This window comes from Fusarium flagelliforme (assembly GCF_020744385.1).
Source record: "Fusarium flagelliforme strain FIESC 12 MPI-CAGE-AA-0113 chromosome Unknown B0J16scaffold_7, whole genome shotgun sequence".
Classification (NCBI taxonomy): domain Eukaryota; kingdom Fungi; phylum Ascomycota; class Sordariomycetes; order Hypocreales; family Nectriaceae; genus Fusarium; species Fusarium flagelliforme.
Window position 1 is genome coordinate 1,128,993 of NW_025763509.1, and position 22,930 is coordinate 1,151,922.

Below are 22,930 nucleotides of genomic sequence, written 5' to 3' on the forward strand. Positions count from 1 at the left end.
TCGCGCAGTCTTATCCGATCCAATTGACTGTTCTATAATCCGAGAGGGAACAAGTAGGCGATAGTTTCGTCGGGCAAGGCGTCTATCAATCGATCTCTACTCTTTTGCGGCTTACGCCTGATTTAGACTGCACAACTGGCAACACTGCGTAGCACGATTTTGGGACATTTCGGTCATCCTACCAGACACAGACGAAGAGATGTCGTGGCTCTCAAGACTTCCCTTCCTTCGACGCCAAAGCCTTAACATCCTGCCCAAGGTGCCAACAGATGAAGTCGTTCCAGTGCACCTGTTCGATAGCATCAGCGGGCTTCAAAGATGCATCCTAGTTTGGACGTTTCGGTTTGATGAGATACTCGATCCGGAAAAGCTGCATTCTTCCTTAACTCGTGTCTTTCAGAGGGACGGGTGGCACAAACTTGGTGGCCGATACCACCGTCGCGTAAGTGATCTCGCGTCCTTAGGTCGTTGTTTTGGTTGACAGAAATTGCAGGATGATGGCAAGTTGGAAATTCACATCCCAAGACCCTTTACAAGTGAAAGACCGCCGGTTCACTTTACAAAGGAGATGTTTGACATGCGCTTTGAAGACCATCCTCTAGCATCCAAGTTACCACGAGCAAATGGGAAGGTCGAAACCTTCATGGGCCCGCGAGCCTTTAATTCACTTGCCATGGGTCCAGGATCACCTTCGTGCTTTGACGATTTGATCCAAGGAGATAGACCCCAGTTCTCACTCCATGTAAGCACCTTCACCAACGGCACTGTTGTCGGCCTCACCCACTCTCATATGACAGCTGATCTTCTTGGGCTTACTGCGGTCATTAATGCTTGGTGTCACGAACTCGCTGGACGACCGGAGCAGGTGGCTCCTTTCGGCGGAGTGCAAGAAGACGGTATGAAGGGCCTTTATGATCCTCCTACGGAAGCCAAACACGTTCTTGCTGGCACAGAACTCACAGGTTGGAGAGTTGCTTATTGGTTGGCTTGGGCATTTTACGAGTCAAAACTTGCACCACTGGAGTCGCGCATTCTCTGCATTCCAAAGGAGAAGATGGATAAGCTTACAACTCAAGCACGGGATGGTATGACAAGCTCATCTGACGGATCAGCTTTCATCTCTCAGGGCGATGTTCTAGCAGCCTTGGCCTGTCGTCTGAATGCGCAGGAACAGCCGGTCGGGTCCAAGCGTAATATCATGACGATGATGGCGCTTGACCCTCGCAGCCGAGCACCGTCTGCATTCCAAGACGGCATAGCCTATGCTGGTAACTCACCTACTGCAGTCTTCCTCCAATGCCCAGCAGACGAAGCCCTGAAGATGTCTCTTGGGGATCTTGCACTTCTATCTCGCAAGTCGATCAGCGAGCAAGCAACTGAAGAACAAATGAAAGCCTACTCAGTGCTGTCTGCAGAGTCTGTTCGCAAGACCAACATGAACACCATGTTTGGCGACAAGGACATGTCTTTTCAACTCATGTCCAACTGGCTCAAAGCGAGTCTTTTTGACAAGATTGATTTCAGTCCGGCGATTGTGAAAGAGGCTTCGGCCGAAGTTGGCTCTGGGCGGAAGCGAGGCCATCCTATCTACTATCACTCTGCGGACCCAGGGAGTGTTGAGGGTCCGTATATCATGCACTTGGTGGTGGTTATGGGAGCTGATAAGGATGGTAATGTTTGGATGTCATGTGTTTTGCCAGAGAAGACCTGGTCCAATCTTGTAGAATATCTCGATGCACTTGAGTAAAGACAGTTCAGAATTTGCAATCAGTAAGGAATATGTATCTAGTCCATCTCATACCAGTCCTTGGTTTCTCGTCATGCCCCAGTCCCCGAGTCCCTCCTAGCTATTTGGTGAAAGTGATTACTCGACTTTCTGTCTTTGTCCATAACCTCATCGTCCACCAAGTCAATCGGGCTTCCCTGATGGAGATCTTTATTGATCAAGGCGGCTTGAGACTTTTTGCTAGGGCTCCTGAGGATATCGCCTGGACTGGCGGTATATCCACAAGAGCGATACTGCTCTGAGAGCAGCAGAGTTGTCACAACGTCAGCACCTTGATCCCACATTGAGTCAACGATACCCTCGTCCAGACTATTCGGCGATATTCCGACTGTTTCCCATACCTGGTCGACTATCGACATAGCCTTGTCTGGCAAGGGAGCGTTCCCATCTTTGTTGCTCTCGTGTGGGGAATCCGATTCCTCAGGATGTCGAGGCAGCTCATTAAATCCAGCGGATAGTTCAGAATTCTCAATGAGTGCTTGCTTGAAGTATTTTAGGTTCTGTTCCATGGCTGAAGGTAACATTCTCAGTATTTGGCCAAATCGTTGAGATAGCCAATGAACTTGATCAGCTGTGAACACTAGGTCGGAATAGCGTAGCGAGATCTCCAATTCATGTCTTTCTGTGTGGGGGATTGCAATGAGGTGTATATCCGTTGAATCGCCCAGTTTCCCATGAATTGATAGAGAGCCATTATTCCCTCCAATCGGTACACTGTCGCCAACTGATGCATGATTCTGATATACCAAAGCAGTGCTAAATCGAGTCCAGCTAGGCCATGAGGTGCACTTGTGAATTATCGACCGAGTGCCGAGATGATGATGCGGCATGCTTGATATGTGCAGGTCTTGTGTCTGGTGAACTAGAGAAGCCACTGTCGTTGAAGAGTTGAGGCGTACGCGAACAGGTACTTGGTTCACGCATGGTCCTCTCACACTGTCAATACCAGCAAGGGGTAAAGAACGATTGGCGACGACTTCTCCAAATACGACATCGTCTGTGCCCAGAGCCTGCGATAACACCAATGCCCAAGCTGTCTTAACTAATGTTGATGGTGTGACAGATGATGGAGTCATCGAGCTGAGCGGAACATGCAAATCGACTTGTCTGTCGAGGGCATGGCCGCGAACCGCCCCCGTGGGAGTAGAAACGAGAGAAGACATGCTAGATCCCCGCATTATTTCCTTCCAGTACTGTTGTGAAGGTTCCATTTCAAGAGACTCGACATGGGACACCCAGTCATGAAAGTGAACACCTTCAGACAAAGTGTTGCCGCTGTACATAGCATCAAGATCTCGAAAGATGAGGGCGAAAGAAATCGCATCGTATAACGCATGATGTATCTCGAGACGCAAACCTCGGCAGCCAAGATCGTCATGTAAGTCGAGATGAAAACAAACCAGAGGAGCTCCTTGCTTGAACACGATTTTGGGCTTCTGTGTGACTGTATCGTCTATCATGTCTGATGGTACATTTTTCAGAACCACCTGGAAAGTGTTTGAGCCCTGAAAAGCAAAGACTGTTCGTAATATTGCATGGTACTCAATAACCTTTCTACAAGCGTCGCGTAGCCTTGGAGCGTCGAGAGGCTCCCTGAACTGTAGTTCAAAGTCAATGTAGTATCCCCTTTGCTCTCCAATCTCTCCAAGTGCAAGCATGGTCGCCTGGCCATCAGTGGCTGGCACGATTGCCTCGACATTCTGGCGTGGTATCCCGAGAGAGTCTAGGTGCTGTAACAAGATTCGAGGAACCTTTTCCAGGCTGTGCTTCGAGCCACCGAGTTGGATGAGACCTTCTCTAGCTATTTCCTTTGCGCGTCTTGACTCTACAAGCTTCTTTAGGGAAGTATTCTTCAGAAGCTCTGCAGTCGTAATGAATAATCCCTGTCTGAGGCATTGGCTAGCTGCTTGCATAGCCAGGATAGAATCACCACCAAGGGAAACGAAACAGCTCTCACGTCCAATCTTCTCTTTTGGGATGCGGAGAACCTTCGCCCAGATCGATTGAAGTAGAAGCTCTTCGTCTGTGCTAGGCCTGGTAACCGATTCCATTGCCGTGACATCCATGATCCTTTTGGCTGCTGAGAGTCGGCCCTTGTCCTTGAGCCATTGAGAAATGGTGGTTCGGTCAAGTTTGGCCGACTCAGTACGAGGCATTTGTTGTACCACCAACCAAATCGCTGGTATCATATAAGACGGCATCTTCGACCTAGCATAGTCACCAATTGCTCTGAGATGCTTTATAACCACATCATCATGCTGATGGTGCACTGGCATCCGCACTTCTTCACTGGGGAGGCCAGGGTCGTCCAAAGTAAGCACTGCGACCAGTTGCGTACGACCTTCGACGATCTTTGTACTGACAAATATCTCTCGGATAACTCCGCATCCACTAAGACTGTTCTCAACTTCTCCAAGCTCTAGCCTTTGGCCGCGAATCTTGACTTGGCTGTCTTTTCGTCCCAAGAAACAGAGACTTCCATCTGGGTTGTATTTTGCCAGATCGCCAGTTCTGTAAAGTCGTCTTGCAGCATTTTCGTTCACTTGTAAAGCCCATGGCGGTGGTTTGATGAAAGATGTCTTGGTCTTGCTCTCGTCATTTAGGTACCCTCTTGAGACACCTGGCCCATCAATCACGATTTCGCCGATCGTGCCAATCGGGACAAGTTCGTCAATGTTTCTCGGGTTGACGATCCACAAGGTTCCATTGAAAGAGTAGCCAATGCTCTCTGGGTAAGGCGAGTCAGGCATCACCTCTGCTAAAGAGCTGGCCACAGAAGATTCGCATGGACCCCAGCCATTGAACAGCTTGAGCTTACTTCCCCAGACCGTAGCAGCATCTGGTGAGATTGGTTCTCCAGCCGAGATCATACTTTTGGCTTCTGTGATATCCTCTGGTATGAGTGTACGTATCACTGTTGGGGTAAGCCAGATGTGATCGACATGACTGGAAGTGATGAATGGCGTGAGGCTTGACTTCCGTTGCTCCTCGGATGGTACACAAAGAGTCCCGCCCGATAGGAGACAAGCAAATGTTTCTCCAAGATGCATGTCCCATACATGGGCTGAGAATTGGAGTGTTCGTTCCCCTGCTCTGTAACCAATGCGGTCTATGAACAGCTTGAAAGCTGATGCCAGATTCCGATGCTCGAGCATGACTCCCTTTGGCAAACCGGTGCTACCGCTGGTATAGATAACAAAAGCAAGATCGCTGGGATCTCGTCCTGTATCGTTGTTGTAATCGACAGGTGGCATTACTTTCACAGCTGATGCGCTGATTTCTGTAACATTCGAGGCAATTCCAGCGCACTCCGCATACGCCGTTGTGGAGGCTAGAATCGTATTGATGCCTGCACTTGAAACGACTTGTTTCTTTCGAGCCGGAGGGTCATCAGCTGAGATCGGGATACTGACTGCCCCAGCTTTGAGGATACCGAGAATTGAGACAACTGTCCATAAAGACTTCTCAAAGACGAAAGCGATCAGAGTCCCATTCGTAACCCCTTTCATGCGTAGCTGATTGGCAACTCGGCCAGAAAGATCGTCCAGCTCGGCATAAGTCAAACTACCATCCCAGGCTTCCACTGCTAGCGACTTGGCATGCTTCTGAGCTTGGTCCCGGAAAACATGATCGATAAGTCTCTGCTCGGATTGAGCTGGAGTGCTGTTCCACTTCATGATCTCAGTTAGGTTGCCAGGACTTAGACAAGGTATTGCATCCAGTTTGGTGTCAAGAGCAGCCTCGGTTATTGAGAGTAGCATATGCTCAAATTGGTCGAGAATCCGCACTAGTTGCTGGTCCGGTACAATCTTCGAGTCTGCTGATGCATGGATTGTAATGCCATCATCCTCCAGATCACAGCTAAGCGATAAAGCAAAGGGTTCAGCTGGCTCTTTCATCTGCTGGAACGATATTTCAGACGATTCTTTCGGATCGTACCATCGTGGACGAATATTCAATAGAGTTTGAAAACTGCAAGCAACTCGAGCGGCTTCACTGACTGCTCGGATCTTGGGGATGCCATACTGCAGACTCGCGTGCTGTTGGAGTTGTCGTCGAGCCGATGTTCGCTCCTTCAGAATGCCTTCCAAAGTTGAGGTCTTCGATAAGGTCACTTGCACAGGCACGATAGCAATAGTCGGGCCCAGTGTTGTCTCGGCGGCTGTAAATGCCGAATTGCGTCCCGAAAAGATGAGTCCAAAGGCCACGCTATCGCTTCCACTGTAGTTTGCTGCAGTCATGGCCCAAGCTGTCTCGATATACGAGGGAACATGAGCAGCAGAAACTCCCTTGCCGATCTGTTCCATAATGACTCTCCGTGTGATTTTACTCGCGCCAAAAGGCAAATGACCTGGGTTGACTTTTGGGAAGATGGATGGTGAACCATTGAAGCGTGAGGACCAAAACGCCTTCGCTTCATCCTCATTGATGCATGAACATTGGCTGACAAATTCTTTGAAGTTCGCTCGCTTGTTGGCTTCCCCTCCGTGATAAATGGTAAGAATATCTTCGAATGATGGCGTCAGTGAAGCATGATCCATAATGCCATGGTGCATGGTGAGCAACAATTGCGATCTAATAATAGCAGTCCTGACAAGCAGTGTTGCGTGGCCCATAGGTTTCTTCTCATCTTCGATCATGTACTGCCTGATATCTGTATCATCATGTAGACGCCGTGTTTCGTGTCTCTCGTTGGTCACAACTTGTACAAGTCCTTCGCTGCATTCTACCAACCGAGTCCGCAAGATGGCATTGAGAGAGACGACTTGGCTCAGCGAAGCGCAAAAGTGATCCAGGTCAAGTTCAGATGATAGGTTAAGAACAAATTGGAAAACACTTGCGCCAGCATGAATTGTTGACTCGGCCATAATCGCCGTTTGAAGAGGCGTGCAAGAATAGGCATCTTCGATCTGTTCAACCGAGATGTCACATGCATTGGCGATCTCTCCCAGTGCTTTCTCATCGAGATCCAGTTGAGACATGATCTTTTTTGGTACCATAGTGAGGCTTTCACGATGCATGAATTGATTCTGGGTGCTCTGTCATTGTTCTGATACTTCACGACGTCGGTTAACCCATATTTCTTGGCGACTCACCCGTCTTCGGTAAGCGGGGAGCCAAGGCGAAGATGGTGTAATTCCGATCAGCAAGAGGGGCTTATGCAAGAAGTGTGGTGGAGAAATGGTTTGGAGGATTCAAAGTACCGGTACATACATCTCGGCACGACCTTGCCTGCCCGCCCAGACAGCACACCAACTCTTCTTGCAGGATCTAGGCAACAGAATTAAAATGCGTCAGCGGATATGCAGTCCGATGAGGACAAGCAGGTTTAGAAACTCTAAGCCGCCATGTACAACACGATAATTGCCTTTTCTGGAGAACCGAGCGCGGGGTAAGTAGCAGGATTATGATCCTTGGTCAAGGTTGAGCCTGTCGCCTTACATTCATTGATGCAAAATGCTTATACCAAGCCCCAGGGTGGGTGTAGATATAGAGTACGGCTTTCTCTGAGCCTTCGTGAGAGTCTACCGTTACCCGGCATTTCCGGTATGTGAATGCCTTCGCTGCCAATATCAATCTTCATTATCAACTGACTGATCCAATCAGTTACTTATGTTTCCCCACTTCGCTCAATACCTGCGATCGCGATGCTTTCTGCCATAGGATCTGTCAAAAGGTCTGTACTAGCATGCCAGATAGGCATACTGCATAGGTGGATTCCTCGCAAGCTTCGTTTCAGACTGTCTGATATTATTGACTCATCCAATACCTATTTACGTCGATATTGGTAAACACATACATAGCTACAGCGTAGCAGAACGTGCTAGTAAAGAAGGGCATGCCGAGTGCAACTCCACCAAGCTCGAGGCCATAGACCCAGAGTGCAGCCATTAGTGGAGCACCGATAAGGGACCCTATAGTCTTGACTAGCATAACAATTGAGAAGATGTGGCCCTCAATATCGGCCGATTTTGCATTGTTTGTTGCGTGTCTTGGTGATATAGCCGGTGACTTCAGAAGCGAGAGGGTGAAGATCGGTAACGCGGACCCTAGAGCGTAGATAAACATTGCTGGAATAAGTATCCAGATCTCTCCCGCAATCGCGATTCCCAGGGCGCCAAACACAGATACTGACAGGCAGTACATGGCATGACGAATATTGGACTTGTCTGCAGCTTCTGGGTATGTCTCGTTTGGAACAGAGCGTGCGGTTCGCAATAGTCTGGGAATGACGAACGTGAGCAGTGTGAAGTTAACAACTGCCTTTCCCGATATGAGATAGCCAGCTGATACAAACGTCCACTTATATCGTGCGGAAATATACTGCACGAGAAGTTTCGTGTCAGAGCTGGCAAGCGATGTGAGTACGAAGCTGAAAAGTAACAGTGTGAAGTTCTTTGGGTGACTAGTGACAATGTCTTTGATAGTCCGTAGACGCTCTACCACAGAGTGCAAGATTGACTGTTCATCTTCTTGAGCCTTCAGTAGTGGCGATGATAGAAGGGGGGCCTGCTGTTCTTCATCAAGATCTTCAGCGTTTTGCCTTGTATCCGTAGGCGACGGCAGTCTCTGTATCGTTGGCACAGCCAATAAGAGCAAAGAGATACCCAGCCAGAATGGGAGTGAAAGTGATAACGACATGGTTGCCGAAGCTAAAGCCGGGCCGAGCAATGCCACAACATAAGAAACAGAGCTCATGTAGCCAAAGTAGATAGCTCGCTGAACATGATCATCCGTCAAGTTCGAAACGAGTGAATATGTCAGCGAATTGAACACACAGTCTCCGCCTAGTACTGATAGGACAGGGCCAGCAAGAATAGCTCGAGTTGGGAGTATACTGTCGAAATTACCAACCATGATGGCCCAGAGTAGCAGAAACGAGCGAGAAAGGAGATTTAGTCTGAGAATGACTCGGCGACCCCATTTTTCGGCAAGAAAGCTGAGTGGGATGGTCATGACGAAGTCTGAAGTATGTCAGTCAAGTGAGCATGTCTTGAGAAAACGGCTCAAGCTACCTCCAGCGACCCATAACGTCTCCATCACGCCTTGAATTCGGCCAAGATCCTTCTCAATATCACGAATCTTACATAGTTTCTCGTCCACACCACCATGCAAGACTTTCGAAGGGTCATTCCGCCGATAGTAGTCTATGCATAGACGTCTTTCTATCAATCGGTTCGAAGGCAGTTGATAGAGACTCATTGAGAGATTGACGAGTAGAAACAAGGCTAGTACTGGCACAACGGGCGCGACGCGTCTACGCCTTCGCGACAAGGCGTCTCGATCCGACATTGATTCGTCCATGGTATAATAATCAATGCCCCCACCGCCAAGGAGATTATCTATGTCGATACTGCAAGTAATCCCATATGCTATGAGACGTAGAGTGAGGCAATTGACGATTCGACGGTCACAGAAGATGTTGAGCTGTCTTATCTTATCGCAAATACAGTGCTAGTGGACTACTGACCTTGTCTGCACTGTGATTTGTCTTATCTTATCATCTTCCTTATCACTTGTCTTATCTCTTATACAGTGTCTAAAAAAAGGTCAAAGAATTCTGCACTGTAAGATTCTTTATCTTATCTTTTTATCTTATCAGTGGCAGTAGCCACCTAGATATGCTACTATTTGAATACAAGAAGGAATTTGTGGTAAGTATAAGTTAAATACGGATGTTTTAGGTAAAGCCTTTTTTCTCCTCCTACTTACAAGGGTAACTACCTACTTCTGCGTTATGTGGGTTAAGATAAATGAAAAGACCCGTTGCTTTCTCATTTTAAAGAACTGCTGTGCTCTTAGTGCACACACAAGTGTGAGGTCAATCTGCAATTACCAATATGATCTCAGAGCTGCCTGCGAAACAGTGTATTAAATCCTTCCATTTCTGAAGCAAGGAGCTTCTTAGAAGTCTTACAGCTATTCTTACTCTCAACAGAAGTTTAATTAATGACTGTTACGAAGTGTCGTCAATTATCTTGTTGAAGTTACCCTGCAGTTCGTATTTTCCAGATTTGATCACAACAAGTGACGTAGCCAGTGGAGCAACAGAAAGCCATTGGCGCTGCAAACGATCAGCGTTACAACGTTCAGCCCCCCGAGAGTCCGACAGTCTTGGGATCATGCGACAAAATGTTTCAGTCACTCAATTGCAAGTAAGTAGGCTACTTGACTCTAGCGTCCCAACAACCCCCTTAGATTAATTTGTCTTCCCCAATGATCTCTTGTCGCATCCGTGCCAAGTTTGATTAGTATCGTTGCCGTGGCTGAAGTTTGCCAATCATATACCTAGCCATTGGTACAGAAATGGAGCATCAGCCCAAGCTTTCATTGCTTTTTCCAACCATACCGGGTTCTTCAATGAGGCTGGTTGTGAGACCTGAGACCTGCTCGTGATCATTTCGCGAAAAAGTTGGTTGGCGCGGTTGGTACGAGAACTGGAAAGTTTGAAACTATACTGAATCAGCTACTTGAACAACAGTTAAACGAATCATCAGACGACGATGCCAGCTTTCTACTCTACACCACTCTTGCTGATCGCGCGGCGGGGGATCATCGTTGTGACGCGTCTTGTCTTGTCTTGTCTTGGGAAAAAGCAATTAAGAGGAAAGAGGAAACGAGAGTCAGAGAGGCAAGAAAAGAGAGACATTCATGGCAAAGAATAGACAAGGGAAAAAAACTGTCTTGGAGCTCTGTAAAAGACTAAAAGTCGACTAGACATTTAATTACTCTCTCTGTGGTCAGTATCTACAGACTACAGAGTAGCCTATGCATTCTGTACACTCAGACAATCCCCTGCCTTTTAGTTGATGACCCTTGCCACCTTTACTACGCTAGTGTGGGACGATCGTCGACAAACAGGTGATACTGGTACTCTACCCGGTGACTCGTCGCGTCGAGTTGCTTTTTACACGACCAGTCGACGTCAATTCGCGCCCAACAGCAAATTACATATCTGAGCTAAACCCACGGAATTTAATTTACTGGCCTGTTCAACCGTTTTCATCACCCCTTACAACACAACACCATGAACATGAAGTCTTAGTCAACCTATACCACATTTCACATTTCATTATCCAAAGTACACAATATTGTGCATCCTGTCAGCGCACAAAGCAGGGTTCACCAATCTGTCTCACTGAGACATTGCCGCCATTCCTCAAAGTCCCGGTCACCTCATAAAATCTTCAGCGTCAATGGCGAGATCAAACGTCACCGACAAGGAAATCCTCGAACAATGGTACCCAAAGCACAACTTCAAGGGAGGCACAAAGTTCTGCAGCGCCGCACGCAGATTCCTCGATGCAGCGGGTCAATGGCCCTGGGAATGGTGTGTCCATGACCTGAACCCCCGAAAATGGCACCCTGCCTTGGTCCATGACCTCGCGAGGCTTGCAGAAACCTACAAGGACAGTGGGAAGAATCTCAATGAAGCCAAACTGCCCCTAATACGGGCAATGAAGAGAAGGAAGACTACAGACAAGAAAAACCAGTTTCTCGATCAGCGCGACGTCAACAAAGTCTACAACGAGTTCAAGCCTCAACACTCCTCTCCCTCAAATAGTACGACGGAAGGGGAGCACAGACAATTGAAACCTGTCAACAAGACAATACATGAGCCTACAGCAGTAGCAAAGCCAACAACATCAAGATCAACTTCACAACCAGGATCATCAAGAGGATCACGAGTGACAACAGAGTTACCAGATCGTCCGACAGCAAGAGGACGAATGGCTACATCCATAAATTCAGTGCAATCAAGTCGAGCTGAACCAAGACTCTTTATTGGATCCCCAATGCCAATGCCAGAGAGGGCGCTATCAGTAATGAGGCTTATGTCAGAGATGCCCTCGTTGCCAGACACGACCCATTCACTAGACCTGTCGACACCAAGAGCACGAATGGCTACGTCGGCCATCAGATCGGGAACTCCATTGGAATCAAATCGACTCCTACCAGCTGAACCAAGACTCTTCATGGGATCCCCAATGCCAATGCCAGAGAGAGCGCTGTCAGTGATGCGGTTTATGTCAGAGATGCCCTCGTTGCCAGAGACAATCGATGCACCAGACCTGTCAACATCAAGAGCACGAATGGTCACTTCGACACATCCAGTGGAAACTGAACTGGGCCCATTCGTGTCATCCCCAATGTCAGAAGAGGAACCAGAACCAGAGGCACCGCGACCAACGATGCCAACATCGGAGCTTGTGCCAGAAACAACAGATACGCAAATGACAATACGTATACCAACAACAACCCATGTTCCAGAACAGGAACTTGGACTAGAGACAACCCGTTTGCCAGAGACAACGGATAGGCTAGAAACCACCCGTATCTCAGAACCGGAACCTGTGCCACAGACAATGGGCATGCCAGAGACCACGGATCTACCAGAAATAATGGATATGCCTGAGATAATCGGCATGTTTGATACAATGGATATGCCAGAGTCGATGTATATGTCAGATTCGATGGATATGCCAGACACAATGTATCTGCCGGATATAACGGGTCTGGCAGAGACAATGTATCTGCCAGAGATAACAGGTCTATCACAGACAACGGATATGTCAGAGACGACCCATCCGGCCGACACAATGCCAGAGACAATGGACATGCCACAGACAACGGCTATACCGGAGACAACCCATATGGCAAATCCAACGTCAGTGTCAACGGATATGCCAGAACCGGAATCTGTGCCGGGGACAACGGTTATGCCCGAAGCCGATCCTACAGCAGAAGAGGCAACTGTCATTGAGGACAAATTTCCAATGGAACCCGAGACTCGCGACAGCAAACGTGGAATCTTTTGGGACCATGTTTTCGAACCACAAAGTCCTGTAACTAGAAACAAGAAGCGTCCAAGCAGCTCTCCAACTCTTCCACCAAAGAAACGAGCTCGAAGATCTCTGTACGACTTGAAAGCTGAGCTTCAACATAGACCAGATGGTCATGCTCCTGATGGAATCCGTGCTACGCTTTCTGAGATGAGATACCACGAAATAACGCTACAGAAGCGGCTTGCCCTACGACTTGCAGAGCAAGCCGCTTTTCAAGATTCAACAAGGTCCTACACTGAACAACAAGCGCTTGCTTCTCTAGAGAGCAAGATTGAGTGCCTACATCAGAGCATCCAGCAGCTCGAAAGGGACCGCGTGCCAATCAAAGAGCGATTAAAGGAGTGGGAGAAGCTTAGGAGTGTGATGCTTCACCCTGATACCGCGAAGCCGCGCGGATTGGATGAGGTCAATAGGAGATTGCAGCAAAACACCACTGCGATTTTAAATGCAAAGAAGACGCTGCAGCAAACTATCGAGGCTCTTGATAGGCAGAAGGCCGCTCGTGAAAAGCTCGCTGCCACTGTGGAGGATAACCTCAACGAAATTGGTGACCAGGTTCTGGCTTGGGATGCGTTGATGAGGCTCGTAAACGGCTTCCCTGCGAGCGTGGATAGGGTGAACGCGGTGCTCAAGATGCAGGAGACATGTTTGGAAGACATAGCATGTTTTGATGATAAATACGATGAAGAGGAGGAGGATGATTCAGGGATCGACGAACCACTGATCAAGACACCGGATCTACCTGATTTACCAGACTGGGACTCGTTGGATGGAAGTACAAGCCTGGCAAAGGCTCCATTACATAATGACATATAGCTCTAATCTGCATATTATTTCAATGTTGACCATAAATATTCACCCCCATATTCCCCATGGTGCTTTAATGTCCCCGGATCAAGACTCTGCCGACCACCATGGGGTACTCTGGGGTTGACTGGTCAAGCTGACGTAGATGGACGACGCTGATACCATGTCATGTTGATCAGCGAAGTATGAGGACGTGCCGTTACCCGTTCTCCTTTGACCGTCTGATGTGGCCCATGCGAGCTTTTATCCCTCCGCAGTGGAAAAGACTCATAGTTTGCGGGGTTGTTAAACGTTTTCCCGGATAGACGAAAGTCGCAACTCCGCGCTGATCTCCGGACTATCCGGGGGTCGGGCATTAGACGGAAACAGCGTGGAATACGCCAAGTAGTCTCCCGGTTCTAGAGCTTCTAGAGAGGCGTTCAATGACTTTTACGGTGAAAAGCAGGCGCTTGGCGGTGAATGCCAATGTTTGAGGCTCAAATGAGGCTCAAGTAAATCAGAGGTCAAGGGATAGCGGCCCCTCAACTACATGATCAATCGTTCCCATTACTCTCCCATTACTGAAAGTTAGTTCTCTTCCCGCAATATCTTTGCCGAACCTTCCAATCATTTAATGTTAATTGACTCAATTACTGCAACCCGTTTAGGCGTATTACTTGACCGACGGCGATATCGCTGCCCCATACGGGGAAAACGCTCGTCCGGGCCGACTCAGATGCCCCATAGTATCCATAATATCCTCAGAAAATTTCAGATCTCATGGAGGTGGAAAATCTTGTAACGTAGCGTAGCGTATGGAGAAGGAATCTTTATCAGCACGGGGCAAAGAGAAAGAGTTACTCCAGCTGGGGCCCCGGATTTTGCTCCAATCTTATCTGCTATAAAGTGCTCTGTCCTGTGTCGTCTGGTTGTCTCGACAGATCTCTTCTCTGCTCAACATTCACCATGGGTATCCTCACTCTTGCTGAAGATAGGCCTACGCCGCCTTCGGTGTACAACTGGAGGGTGTATGTCTTAGCTATCGTGGCCTCTTGTGGTTCCAATATGATTGGATACACGAGCGCTTTCATCGGAACGACTATCACCCTCGACTCATTCAAAAAAGAGTTCGGCATCGATCAAAAGAGCGCCGAGGAGCGAAACCTGATCAGTGAGAATATCGTGTCATTATTCATCGCAGGTGCCTTTTTCGGCGCGCTTCTTACATATCTGCTCAGCCATTGGGTCGGTCGCAAGTGGTGTCTTGCTATCGCATCTGCTACTTTCACGCTTGGAGCTGGTCTTCAGTGTGGAGCTGACTCAGGCACTGGGTTGGGTATTCTTTACGCTGGTCGTGTTCTCTCGGGACTTGGAACAGGTGTTGCTTCGAATATCATTCCTATCTATCTCTCTGAGCTTGCGCCGCCTGCCATCCGAGGACGGCTTGTTGGTCTGTATGAGCTTGGTTGGCAAATTGGTGGTTTGGTCGGATTTTGGATCAACGTGAGTAAAATGACTCTCTTTTCATTTGACACTCAGATACTGACATAAGTAGTACGGTGTTGAGAAACACATGCCTGAAAGCCATCAACAATGGATCGTCCCCTTCGCTGTTCAGATCATCCCATCCGGTCTCCTCTTCCTCGGCACCCTGTGGCTTCGGGAGTCACCACGATGGTTATTCCTGAAGGACCGCAGAACACAAGCCATGAAGAATCTTTGTTGGATTCGACAATTAACGCCAACCGATATATACATCACAGAAGAAGTTGCAGCTATTGACCATGCGCACGAGATCCAAAAGCATACTGTCGGCCTCGGCTTGTTTAAGCCCTTCCAAGCTCTCGCCCAGCGACCAAACATGATGTACCGACTTTTCCTGGGATGCATGCTGTTCTTCTGGCAGAATGGATCGGGAATCAATGCTATCAACTACTACTCTCCCACCGTGTTTTCAGTAAGTGTGCACTCTAGGCTAAGAAAGTTTGCAAGACTGACCAGTGGCAGAGTATTGGTGTTCAGCGCGACACAGTTAATGTCATGACCGGAGTTTTTGGTGTTGTCAAGGCTGTCATGACCTTTGTGTGGCTTCTGTTCTTGGTTGATCAACTCGGTCGACGGAAGCTACTACTCATCGGTGGTATCACTGGCTCAATCTGTATGTGGGTATTGGGTGCATACATCTACGTTGTTGACCCTACCAAGAACCCACAAGATCATCTTACTGGTAGCGGAATTGCCGCTATTGTGTTCTTCTACTTGTGGACGGCCGTCTATACGCCGACATGGAATGGTACACCCTGGGTCATCAACTCTGTAAGTTCATTCATAATTTCTGCATTTATCAGTACTAACAGAAAGCAGGAATTCTTTGACCCAAGTTTCCGTTCTCTTGCCCAAGCCTGTACGACCGCTAGCAATTGGCTTTTCAACTTTCTCGTATCGCGGTTCACTGAGCAGATGTTTGCGGCAATGGGTTACGGCGTATACATGTTCTTCGCTACGCTATCATTCTTTGCGTTCATCTTCGCCTTCTTCTTGATCCCTGAGACGAGTGGTATTCCTCTGGAGCAGGTTCACCGCTTGTTCAAGCTCAAGCCAATTTGGAAGGCCGACAAGATTCTCAAGGAGGAGCTGAAACAGGAGGAACAGCAGTTCCGTCATGACGTTAAGGGAGATGTCAGCCAGTCTGAGAACTTGGAGGAAGCAGAGAGGGTTTGAGGCCATAACGATATTATAGAAGGACCGGTATATAGATGTTTCCAAAGTATAACATGAGTAAAGACGATGAGCAGATAGACAATTACAAACTGAGTTACTGAGATCACCAATCACCATAAAAACGAGAGCGATTCATCAGAGTAATCGAAGATTGGACAAGGATATGACTCCGCCTGCTCGAGGATCTGCTTGGTACTTTATGTATGTAAAGTCATTATCTATTGGTCATCGCTCCAATAACTATCATAAATTAAGCTGCCGCATATGCTTCGCCAAAAGGCTCCAACTTGGTACCCCCAATGTCGATATATCCATACTTTGATTGGTCCTCATTGTTGGCCATCGCCTCACCCCACTTTTGCATTGATTCCTCGAAAACCTTCTTATGGTCTTCACGACTCAAGTCAAGAGGCTGCTTGTCCTTTCCAACTAATCGGATTCTGAAAAGGTTAGTTTGCTGTGTACTTGAAGAAGAAGCATGGTGTGACTTACTGTGTACCGGCAGCAACGTTTGTGATGCCAAAGTTTTGCTCATCAAGTAGAGTGTCGATCGCAGCGTTGGCCTCGCCCTTGATGAGCTTGGCAGGGAGATCGAACTCGTTCGTGACAGGACGAGCCAGACCAATACCATGAACAGTCTGAAGGGCCTCAACCATGGCATGCACTGTCCTTAGACCACCAGTGACGTAAGCCTTGGTCTTCTTAAGCTCGGGAATGATCGTCTCGGCAAAGTCCAGGAAGAAAGCCTCCCGCTTCTTGGTGCTCTCACGTTTGTGAGAGAAGGCGAGGCTTTGGTAGGTTCCTCCTGACAGCTCGACAAAGTCAAAGCCATGCTCCTCGAGTTGACGACACAGAACCTTGCAGTCTTCTGTGGAGAATCCGCCTTCTTGGAACTCGACGCTGTTGACCTTGATCGATAGGCCAAATGCCTTGTCAGGCACGCGAGCGCGGATGGCATCTGCGATTTCGAAGATAATGCGAGCACGGTTTTCGATTGAACCGCCGTACTTGTCTGTTCGCTTGTTTGTTGTTGGGGAGAGGAATTGTGCTAGGAGATAACCACTGCGAGCATGATTAGTATTGTTCAGTCGACTGGACAATGGATGTACTTACTGTGCTCCGTGTAATTGGACACCATTGTAACCCGCCTTGTAAAGAAACTCGGCAGCATGAGCAAAGCCCTCGATAACATTCTTGAAATCCTGCTCATCCATGGGCTTGGGCTTAGCAAAGTGCATACCCATGACCTCACCCTCGAGCTGCACGTCACTGGCAGAAATAGGGTTCTTCTGGATGTTGTCGGCGACCTGGCGTCCAGGATGGCTGACCTGCGCAACCATCAAACTTCCGTTCTTCTTGCCAACAGTAGCCATTTCCTTGAACGCCTCAAATCGCTCGCCAGACATGGGGGCATCACGAGGCACGATGGGGTTTCCAGCAGCCTCGAGATGGTCATATTCCACCATAACGTTTCCTGTCAGGATAACACCAAAGTCCCCTTCTCCCCATCGTCGGTAAACGTTGATGAGCTCTGGTGTAGGAACGCCTCGCTTCTCGAGAACCTTGGGATCCCATGTTGACAGGCGCTCAGTCATGGCAGCCTTCATGAGTCGGTTCTTTGCGGTCTGGCCGCTAAACTCAAACTTGAGCGGCTGAGCCAAAGGGCTCGCATCAGTCTTTTCGGCTTGGAATCTTCGTGGTGCCATTATGAAAGTATGTAATAGTAATTGGTTGTATGCTGTCTAACTGATCACTGAGAATGATAGGAACTACAAGACTCTTATAAACTGTTTCAATCATTAGAAATCATAATTCCGTGATGTCATGACTTTTAGTGGTTTCGTTTCTACCGTTGCCACCATCTTATTGATAGACCCGATCAAGATGCGTCATGTCCCACTTTATGACCACAATTCTGGTATAGTCGACGGCGTTAATGCCTGAAGCAGCGCAAAACTACCGAGGCATGGCTTCGGCATAACGTTAGAAACAGTTCATCAAACAACGCTAGAATCTTCCTAGATTCGATTGCAGTGGTGGAATGAGATTCGGGTGGACTGGAAGTGACCTACGTAAACGTGGCACAATTATGAGACGAAGATGCTTGAAACGACTTGTTAGCGGGCAAATGACTCAGCATGAATAATCTAGAAAATCCCAAAGTCTATGACGTTAATTTGTAGCACCTAAGCTACTGCAACATCTGTTGATGCGGAATCTATCCGAAACAAATCATGCCAATTCCGCGATCTAATCGATAACCAACCGGATCCAGTTTGATTGACCAATCAGTTCAGTGCTGTTTGAGTGCGGTATGTAAGATTTGTCTTCCCGCTGAGGTTGTTCCTGCATTAGTCGATCCATCTCATCTCATTTCATCTCATCTTACAACCGCCACAAACCATCGGCCCTTTCTATTATTGGGCTTGATCAAAGGAAATGACACTGCATCCTTCTGAAGTCGCGAAGCATAATAGCGCAAAGTCATGTTGGCTGATCATCCATGTAAAATCGCTCATTCAACGTTGGGGACTTCACTGACCGTAACATAGAACAAGGTCTATGATCTTACTGAGTTCCTCCCAAGTATGTCATCTGGCAAGAAACTATTCCAAACATTGCTAAACTGTGACTTTAGACCACCCGGGAGGTAGAAAAGTCATCTTGAAAAATGCAGTAGGTGTCTTGGTACATAAAATCACGCTTCAATCTCTGATGACTACAGGGCAAAGACTCTACGGGAGACTTTGATCTCATTCATTCAACCGATGTGCTTGACAAGTGGCTGGAGCCGCCCAAGCACCTCGGTGACATCGACACAACTGTGATCACAAGCAAAGACCCGGAGCCAAAAGCCGACCAGACCAGCCTCTATCACAAGCCCAAGCTGTCGCACTGCATCAACATATCAGACTTCGAGACTGTAGCTCGAAACAAGATGAAGGCAACGGCATGGAATTACTATTCTACTGGATCAGATGACGAGTTTGTAAGTACTAAGGCTCTAGCCTCGAGGACGTACGATAGGGCTTCTAACAGTATCAGACCCTTCGAGAAAACAACACAGCCTTCCAACAAATACGCTTCAGACCCAAGGTCATGGTCAATGTAGAACGAGTGGATATCTCAACAACCTTCCTTGGCTCACGCACCTCCGCTCCAATTTACATCTCAGCCACTGCGCACGCGAAGCTTGGTGATCCCAACGGCGAAGTAACCCTAGCACGAGCGAGTAATGAGCACGATATCATCCAAATGATACCACTATACTCTTCATTTCCACTGGAAGATATTACAAGTGCGAGAATACCTGACAGAACTCAGTGGTTTCAGGTGTATGTCAAGAAAGACCGGAGTGTGACTACAAGAGCCATCGAAAATGCCGAGAGAAACGGCTGCAAAGGGCTGTGTATCACGGTCGATAATCCCCATCTTGGAAGCCGAGAACGAGTCTTGCGCCTTCAGCAAAGTGATTCTGATGCCGATTCTGATGATGAGTTTGAAGACGCTCCGGCAACTGAGCTGGATCCTTCCCTGATCATGAACTCGACTTTGAGTTGGGACGACATCCCGTGGTTTCGAAGCATTACCAAGATGCCCATCGTTTTGAAGGGAGTGCAGAGGGTAGAGGATGTCATCAAAGCAGCCGAATGTGGCGTAGAGGCTGTGATTTTGTCAAACCATGGTGGCCGTCAGTTGGAGTACTCCGAACCTCCGATTGAAGTTCTCACTGAGGTTATGCCTGCACTAAGAGAACGCGGACTTCAGAATAAGATCGAGGTCTACATCGATGGCGGAATCCGCAGAGGATCTGATATCCTCAAAGCGTTGTGCTTGGGGGCTCGAGGCGTTGGAATTGGGCGTCCATTCCTGTATGCTATGGCTGGCTATGGGCAGAAGGGAGTCGAGAAGGCGATACGAATCTACAAAGATGAGTTGGAGCGCAACATGCGTTTACTTGGTTGTACATCTGTGGACCAACTTCATCCAGGACTGGTCAAGGTACTAGGGCAAGTGCGTGAAAGGCTGTAGCAGATATAGGCCTTGGGCTGTTGTCCTTATGATGGAGTCAAGTTTATTTATATGCCCGATAATAAGACACGTTGATTATCATGGATAGATCATATGAGGAACCTGACCAATAGCTATGTAATTGCCCTGAGGCTGTTGATTATAATATGGACATTGGGAAGTATTGTACAGTGGAACATTTGCGCATGTTAACCCGAAGAGCACTAGCTAGAGGGGGTGACTGAGTTTACCAGCCACCTCCAGCCTTCTTGAAGCCAGGGTAGGTCTCCTTGTTGAAGTCGAGCCAGTTGGTTCCGTTAACGCTGAGGTCGTCGTAGACAGCACAATCCATAGCACCCATGATAGGCTCAAGAGCAGCGAATACTACATCAGTGACAGAAGTCAGAGTGGCGAAGAGAGAAGAAGCAGCGTTGGGAGTGACGGTTTTGATGGCGTTAAGAGCGAAGCAGACCAGGTTGTTGCCCTGGAGGAGGTTCTTGCCGTTGAGGATACCACCAGCAAGGTCATCAATGTTGATACCGACGAAAGTGTTGACGCCGTTGGTGTTACCGCCAATGCTGAGGACCTCGGGATGGCTGTGGGTGACAATGTCGAGGGCGTTGGCAGCGATACCATAGTCAGTGTAGCGGCGACGGTAGAAGTTCTCAGGAATACGCTCATGGCCGACGACGTAGGTCATGTTGTCCTCAGGTCCGTAAACAGAGAAGAACGCCTTGAGAGTTTCCTTGTCCAGGCGGCCCTCATCAGGGTACTCAGCGGAACGATTGGCAGCGAGACGAGCAGTGAAGGAGTAAGGGCTAGCACGAACAAGCCAGCCACTAGCAGGACCGAACCAGGCGAAGGGGTTGGTGGCAATGGACTGGTGCCAGCGGTTCTTGTTGTGCTCGTACAGAACTTCGATGCTGTAGTTGGGGTCCTCGGCATCCTTCTGAAGGTTGTAGAGGTCCATGAAGTAGGACATGTTCATGTTGTTATTGTCGCCAATGGGGTCGTAGAGGTCACCTCGAGTAGGGCTGCCATCAACCTCGAAGAAAGGGTGAGAGCCGCTGAGGCCACGGGGAGTACCGAGAAGACCAAGCAGGTTGTTGTTCATGTGCTTGGACCAGCCGCCCTGGGAAACAGCGAACAGGTTGCCACCAAGAACAACACCGAGAGTGGTCAGGAGAGCAGACATGTCAGGAGCCATACCCCAAACTCGGCCAACTGCAGTGACATATTGGGTGAACTAGAGTTGGAGTCAGTACATTGGAGCTCACATTATAGTAGAGGTACTTACAGTGGCAACACCGTTGCGAGGGAGGTAGTTGTGGTTGGCAAGAGTGTTCAGGCCGGGGCAAAGTCCTCGAACCTCACCAGCATCCCAGTCGGGAGCCTTGAACTCATGATCACCATGAACATCGACGAGTTGCTTCTTAGGGTCGAAGTCGATGACTCGCTTTCCAAGGTTGGGAGGAGCCTGAGAGGCAAACTTGCGAATGAGCTCAGGGTCGATGCCAAGATGAGGATCCTGTCCATCACGAGGGTTGAACTTGAAGGCGTTCAGCGGAATGGGAGTGTCGGGATCAAGAGTGGGCAGCGCAGCAGCCTTGTTGGAAAGCAGGGCCGTGGCCACTGTGGCAAGAGTAAAGGGCTTCATATTATCGGCAACTTGGCAATTAAGGTGGTAAAGAGCGAATGGTTTCAGAAGGAACGAACAGACAATAAGTCAATTAAGGAATGAATGCGAATGAGAAGTTGCTCATTTGTCAGTGGACTTCAACATAGATAGATGTTCTGTTTAAATAACAGTAGGTGAAAGGAGAGTCATGATTATCGCAATAACGCTCAACGCCGAGGACCCGGGAACTGAGTCCCATCATACGCAAGCGCTACCAAAGGTTCGGGCCTGGACGACTCTCCTGAATTGATCAGCCAATAGAGCGAGATGAGTTAGAATGCCGTGAGTTGTGTCTGGCAAACTCTAGAAACAGGGATATCATGGCATTCGAACATGGCGGAGCTGTTTCTGGCCAGGGGAACATTAGCCCTTCAGAGTAGAGACCGACACGAAGCTAGGAAACGGGTCGTGTTCCGGTGGTTCGTACTAAGAGATACCTAGTCAGAGTACTACGTATGTCGACAGACTGTTGAGCCCTGACTGGTGCCTCCCATTCATGATAGCCCTGCCCAAGGATCAAAAAGTCCCGAGACAGCAATTGATCGTCGCCAATCTCTCAAATTTGAAAGGTCATGGGTAAGGCTGGGGCGGACTCAACCCCTTTCGAGGTTGGGCGTCACTCTACGTACATTAGCTTCATGATCTGACAAGGCTTCTCTTCCGCAGGATTCGTATGAAGAGCCCTGTCTTTGTAGGATCGTCTCATATCCTGTACTAACTCCTTCATTGTAGCATAAATCCACTTCCAATACTCGTGTAGAAGCGGAGGGAACAACGCTTGAGCCAACCCAAGTGCCGGCAGTTAATCAAGAGCCTGGGACTCCTTACCAACTAGCAGGGCACTCCACGTTGCATTCCTGAACCGTTACTCCTTAGTGTGGTAGCGGAAGCGGGTAGTGGCAGGGGTACAATTTCTGGCCCACCAAGGAACCTCCAACACCAACATTTGATGATCCCAGGGTTAGGGGTGCTTGTTCAAGGAGAGATATTGATCATCGACCGTTGGTGCTAGAATGCTACCCTGTCATCGTAGCCGGGTCATTGGGATACTAGGCCGGCCGTTTCAAACGTCCGTTAGGCTGAGCATTTTTGTTCTAGTTG

At 48.5% G+C, this 22,930-nt stretch overlaps 8 protein-coding genes across 8 annotated transcripts; 4 read left to right on the top strand and 4 right to left on the bottom strand.

Moving 5' to 3' along the window:
- Window positions 1-199: 199 nt before the first annotated feature.
- B0J16DRAFT_404262 (uncharacterized protein) lies at window positions 200-1,782 on the top strand (the record flags this gene model as incomplete). Its single annotated transcript, XM_046132780.1, has 2 exons — window positions 200-442; window positions 494-1,782. 2 exons carry the CDS (start codon window positions 200-202, stop codon window positions 1,745-1,747), a joined length of 1,497 nt encoding a protein of 498 aa, XP_045978879.1. The 3' UTR covers window positions 1,748-1,782.
- Window positions 1,783-1,818: 36 nt separating this feature from the next.
- Window positions 1,819-6,768, bottom strand: B0J16DRAFT_274765 (uncharacterized protein; the record flags this gene model as incomplete). The annotated part of the gene is made up of 1 exon (XM_046123682.1): window positions 1,819-6,768. The coding sequence occupies one exon, from the start codon at window positions 6,766-6,768 to the stop codon at window positions 1,819-1,821; it is 4,950 nt and encodes a 1,649-aa protein (XP_045978880.1).
- A 234-nt stretch (window positions 6,769-7,002) lies between these two features.
- On the bottom strand, window positions 7,003-9,193 carry B0J16DRAFT_348778 (major facilitator superfamily domain-containing protein). The gene is made up of 3 exons (XM_046128794.1): window positions 8,803-9,193; window positions 7,587-8,751; window positions 7,003-7,527 (listed from the first exon to the last, which is right to left on the bottom strand). Exons 1-3 carry the CDS (start codon window positions 9,089-9,091, stop codon window positions 7,398-7,400), a joined length of 1,584 nt encoding a protein of 527 aa, XP_045978881.1. The 5' UTR covers window positions 9,092-9,193; the 3' UTR covers window positions 7,003-7,397.
- Window positions 9,194-10,742: 1,549 nt separating this feature from the next.
- Window positions 10,743-13,449, top strand: B0J16DRAFT_418032 (uncharacterized protein; the record flags this gene model as incomplete). The annotated part of the gene is made up of 1 exon (XM_046133730.1): window positions 10,743-13,449. The coding sequence occupies exon 1, from the start codon at window positions 10,984-10,986 to the stop codon at window positions 13,447-13,449; it is 2,466 nt and encodes an 821-aa protein (XP_045978882.1). The 5' UTR covers window positions 10,743-10,983.
- Window positions 13,450-14,385: 936 nt separating this feature from the next.
- Window positions 14,386-16,213, top strand: B0J16DRAFT_404282 (general substrate transporter; the record flags this gene model as incomplete). The annotated part of the gene is made up of 4 exons (XM_046132781.1): window positions 14,386-14,922; window positions 14,975-15,376; window positions 15,427-15,735; window positions 15,784-16,213. 4 exons carry the CDS (start codon window positions 14,386-14,388, stop codon window positions 16,138-16,140), a joined length of 1,605 nt encoding a protein of 534 aa, XP_045978883.1. The 3' UTR covers window positions 16,141-16,213.
- A 177-nt stretch (window positions 16,214-16,390) lies between these two features.
- Window positions 16,391-17,846, bottom strand: B0J16DRAFT_404284 (uncharacterized protein; the record flags this gene model as incomplete). Its single annotated transcript, XM_046132782.1, has 3 exons — window positions 16,391-16,580; window positions 16,633-17,202; window positions 17,254-17,846. 3 exons carry the CDS (start codon window positions 17,844-17,846, stop codon window positions 16,391-16,393), a joined length of 1,353 nt encoding a protein of 450 aa, XP_045978884.1.
- Window positions 17,847-18,519: 673 nt separating this feature from the next.
- Window positions 18,520-20,232, top strand: B0J16DRAFT_182966 (FMN-dependent dehydrogenase-domain-containing protein). The gene is made up of 5 exons (XM_046122655.1): window positions 18,520-18,645; window positions 18,693-18,726; window positions 18,779-18,816; window positions 18,866-19,129; window positions 19,186-20,232. Exons 1-5 carry the CDS (start codon window positions 18,580-18,582, stop codon window positions 20,170-20,172), a joined length of 1,389 nt encoding a protein of 462 aa, XP_045978885.1. The 5' UTR covers window positions 18,520-18,579; the 3' UTR covers window positions 20,173-20,232.
- Window positions 20,233-20,398: 166 nt separating this feature from the next.
- Window positions 20,399-21,808, bottom strand: B0J16DRAFT_274132 (uncharacterized protein; the record flags this gene model as incomplete). Its single annotated transcript, XM_046123663.1, has 2 exons — window positions 20,399-21,397; window positions 21,449-21,808. 2 exons carry the CDS (start codon window positions 21,806-21,808, stop codon window positions 20,399-20,401), a joined length of 1,359 nt encoding a protein of 452 aa, XP_045978886.1.
- Between the last annotated feature and the right edge of the window lie 1,122 nt (window positions 21,809-22,930).

Excerpts from the sequence above, each read along its gene's own strand:
- B0J16DRAFT_348778 (XM_046128794.1), bottom strand. The coding sequence starts at position 9,091 with ATGGACGAATCAATGTCGGATCGAGACGCCTTGTCGCGAAGGCGTAGA. Across the intron at positions 8,752-8,802 it reads GACGTTATGGGTCGCTGGAG|ACTTCGTCATGACCATCCCA; the intron begins GTAGCTTGAGCC and ends GACATACTTCAG. Across the intron at positions 7,528-7,586 it reads TTCTGCTACGCTGTAGCTAT|TCTGAAACGAAGCTTGCGAG; the intron begins GTATGTGTTTAC and ends AATATCAGACAG.
- B0J16DRAFT_182966 (XM_046122655.1), top strand. The coding sequence starts at position 18,580 with ATGACACTGCATCCTTCTGAAGTCGCGAAGCATAATAGCGCAAAGTCA. Across the intron at positions 18,646-18,692 it reads CATGTTGGCTGATCATCCAT|AACAAGGTCTATGATCTTAC; the intron begins GTAAAATCGCTC and ends ACCGTAACATAG. Across the intron at positions 19,130-19,185 it reads CTGGATCAGATGACGAGTTT|ACCCTTCGAGAAAACAACAC; the intron begins GTAAGTACTAAG and ends TAACAGTATCAG.